General features: G+C 39.4%; 1 protein-coding gene across 1 annotated transcript; it reads left to right on the top strand.

Moving 5' to 3' along the window:
• Nucleotides 1–977: 977 nt before the first annotated feature.
• Nucleotides 978–1,739, top strand: LOC103437161 (small ribosomal subunit protein uS9-like). Its single transcript, XM_008375617.4, has one exon. The coding sequence runs from the start codon at nt 1,094–1,096 to the stop codon at nt 1,529–1,531; it is 438 nt and encodes a 145-aa protein (XP_008373839.1). The 5' UTR covers nt 978–1,093; the 3' UTR covers nt 1,532–1,739.
• Nucleotides 1,740–3,425: the final 1,686 nt, after the last annotated feature.

The raw sequence follows: 3,425 nt of genomic DNA, 5'->3' as shown, positions 1-3,425 counted from the left end.
CCTTTAAATCATTATTCCTTTACTTAGAGCATCTCCATATACAATATTCTCCTTTTAAATCATCCCCTTACTTAGCGCATCTCCAAAGGGAATATACTTGTCCTTAAATGAAGAGTAATTCTAATGGAAGTGTCCTTATAGTATAGCCCTTGATTTAGGAATTAAATGATTAAAAAATCATTACTACTTTGGCAACTGTTGGTCTAAACAACAAAAACAAAAAGAAAAACCAAAAGCTATCAAGACTGTTGATTTCCTTTCAATAAACAAAAGAAAAAAAAATCATGGAGACCATGCATGCAGCTAGACAACAGCAAGGAATTTGCACGTGGGTGGGCAAGTTTTTCACTCAAAATGCCCCACAGGACTCCACCATTTTGGTTCCTACACTGTCCCAATATGTGAGCATTTGCCTCATGTATCCGGTGAGTCCCTGTACTTGAGAACTCAATTTCTAGTGTCTATACGGTGGTGAGAACAACATTAAGGACAAGCATTGGAGATGCCCTTATATATGGTGCATGGTTATTTCACATGAAGTAATGCCTTTCGCACACCATTTCTCACCTCATATACACCCCTTTAGTTTCCTAGCTGTTAAATTGAACAATTAAAGTAAATTGACAGTCTAAATTACCAAGAGGTAAAAAATAGTGTGCTGAAATCACTACCCATTTCACATTTGGTTACTCAATCAAATTTTTTAGGAAGCTTTAACGAAACACACCCGTTACTGTTCACTTTTAACGGAAAACCACATTTTTAACTTTTCCTAGTACTATACTAAACCTTTATTTGTTATTTTCCATTAAAACTAAAGTTCTTTTTTGGACTTTTCGTTAGTTTTCCTAATTTTTTTTATTGGGTGTGGATTTGTATGAGAACCAAATTTCAAATTATCAAAAAGAGTTTTAGGCTTGAACTTAACCCATTAGGCCTATTAAGCCCAAAACAGCAGCCCGCTTGTAATTCGGTCCACACAGAAAACCCTAAGAACATCAGATAAATACCCTCACTTACCCGCACACGCCACTTCCTCTAGGTTTAGGGTTTTTCATTCGCTAATTCAGAGAGCACAATCCAAATCCTAGCAATGGCGACTCCCGCAATCGAGTCAGTGCAGTGCTTCGGTCGTAAGAAGACCGCTGTCGCCGTCACCTACTGCAAGCGCGGCCGCGGCCTCATCAAGATCAACGGCTGCCCAATCGAGCTCGTCGAGCCCGAGATCCTCCGCTTCAAGGCCTACGAGCCCATCCTCCTCCTCGGCAGACAGCGCTTCGCCGGAGTCGACATGCGCATCCGCGTCAAGGGCGGCGGTCACACCTCACAGATCTACGCCATCCGCCAGAGCATCGCCAAGGCTCTCGTCGCTTTTTACCAGAAGTATGTCGATGAGCAGAGCAAGAAGGAGATTAAGGACATTCTGGTCCGGTATGACAGAACCCTCCTTGTTGCCGACCCGAGGCGCTGCGAGCCTAAGAAGTTCGGTGGTCGCGGTGCTCGTGCTAGGTTCCAGAAGTCTTACCGTTGATTTGGGCCAAAAGGAAGGCGAAAGTTGGACAGATTTAGCTCCTTCGTTTCAGTTTCTGGTTTCGAGGTCATGGATTTTGTTTCAAGGAGTCGGAAGTTGATGGGTATTTTATATTTTATCAGAATTTTGATCCTGAAGACTTTGTTGTTGTTTTAAGTATGTTGGATGTTGAATCGTTACGATATTAAATATGACATGCTTCAATTAATTGCTGTGTTTTGGTTGATCCAGAAATTAGATATCAAGGCTTTTTGTATTACCGGTAAGTTTTATGATTGCTGTTGTCTGGAATTTGGACTGCTTAAAAGGCTAAATCTTTTGGATTCGTATTTGTGTGGCCTAGTATGCTTTAGCATTTGTATAATCTTTTCGTTCTAGGCAGTGCCGTCCCCTGGTTTTCTATGCTTTAGCATTTGTATAATGTTTTTGTTCTAGGAAAATGTCGTCCCGGTTTTATATGCTTTACCAATTATACAATGTTTAGGGTTTAGGGTTAGTATGCTTTAGCGTTTGTATAATGTTTTCGTTCTATGGAATGCCGTCCCCTTGTTTTCTATGCTTCAGCATTTGTATAATGTTATTGTTCAAGGAAAATGTCATCCCCGGTTTCCTATGCTTTACCAATTATACAATGTTTTGATTCTAGGCAATGCAGTCCCTCTGTTTTCTGTGATTGATTAGACTCACCATAAGTTGTGTTGTGTATGAACTGTCTAAGCTCAGTGCTAGGCGGAGCAGTTTGTTTCGATGGATGTTGATAGGATTTTACATTGCCATTGAATGGTTTGGTTGGACCCCTGCAATGCACGGTTACTTAGGTTTGCCTATTTTGGGTGCAAAAAGTTTTTAGTTTGATGATCTAGGCCTGGTTGATAAGCCTTTTTCTACGCATACTTCTGATATTATGAATTCATTTTGGTCCACTTTTTCACCATGTATATGGTAATATGTGTATGTTATCATACATGCTCAGAAGCCGTGTTTCTTCTATTCTAATCTAGAGCTTCACGCTTGTAGGATGAGTCATTAGTTTGTAAAATCAAGTCATTGATCTGTCCTGTAATTGTGCATTGTTCGTGTGATGTTCCTGCCGATTGGAGTTTAACATGTGTTTTTAAATTTTGCTTTTTCCCCTTCCGGTAAGTTGCTTCAGGTTCACTGCTTTCTCTTCTTCTTCATCATCGTCTTCTTCTTCTTGTTATTGTTACGTGCTGTGAACGCAGAGGGGCTTGGTTTTCTGGAAACAGCACGAAACTTTAATCGTTTGGCTATTTGGGGAAGATAGAAATATGGTGTTTTGGTTTTGCCCAAATGAAAAGTTTTGGTTTTTATGAAGGTAGAGGTGTTTTAGGAGTATACATGGGTATTTTAGGTACAAAATTTTGATTTATGATGGAGTGTTCTACCCGGAACTTAAATAGAGGTAATCCAATTCCGGGCAATTCTGGAATTGAATTCCTGATATTGGGTGGTCCCCACAGAAGTTCTGATTCCCTAATTGCTAGTAAATGTCTGAGTGGATTAGGACATGTGCAATTCCATTCTCTCGATTCCAATCCCGATTGGTAAACACACGATATTTCTACTTCCAAGGAAATGACCGCAAGGATTATCTCTCTTTAAAATCTTCTGTTCAATGAACTAAAATTTGGTACTGTTGTCACTTAGTATTACGGTATAGTAATAATCTTCTTCACTTAGAAGAAAGGTCTTAAGTTCGATTCTCGTCAAAAAACAAATTTGAACCACATTATCGCTAGGCTTAGCCTACCTCTTTTCCTTTAATGTAGATAATATCATTTGTTCAAGAATTTTATTTTTTCAGGATTGTCAACTACATAAACATTTTAGGGATTTTTACTTCACAACTCAGCTTTCTGTAGAGCTTGAATTT

This window comes from Malus domestica, chromosome 05, assembly GCF_042453785.1.
Source record: "Malus domestica chromosome 05, GDT2T_hap1".
NCBI classification, from domain to species: Eukaryota; Viridiplantae; Streptophyta; class Magnoliopsida; order Rosales; family Rosaceae; genus Malus; species Malus domestica.
Note: the sequence above shows the minus strand (reverse complement) of the source record. Positions and strands in the feature narration are given on the sequence as shown.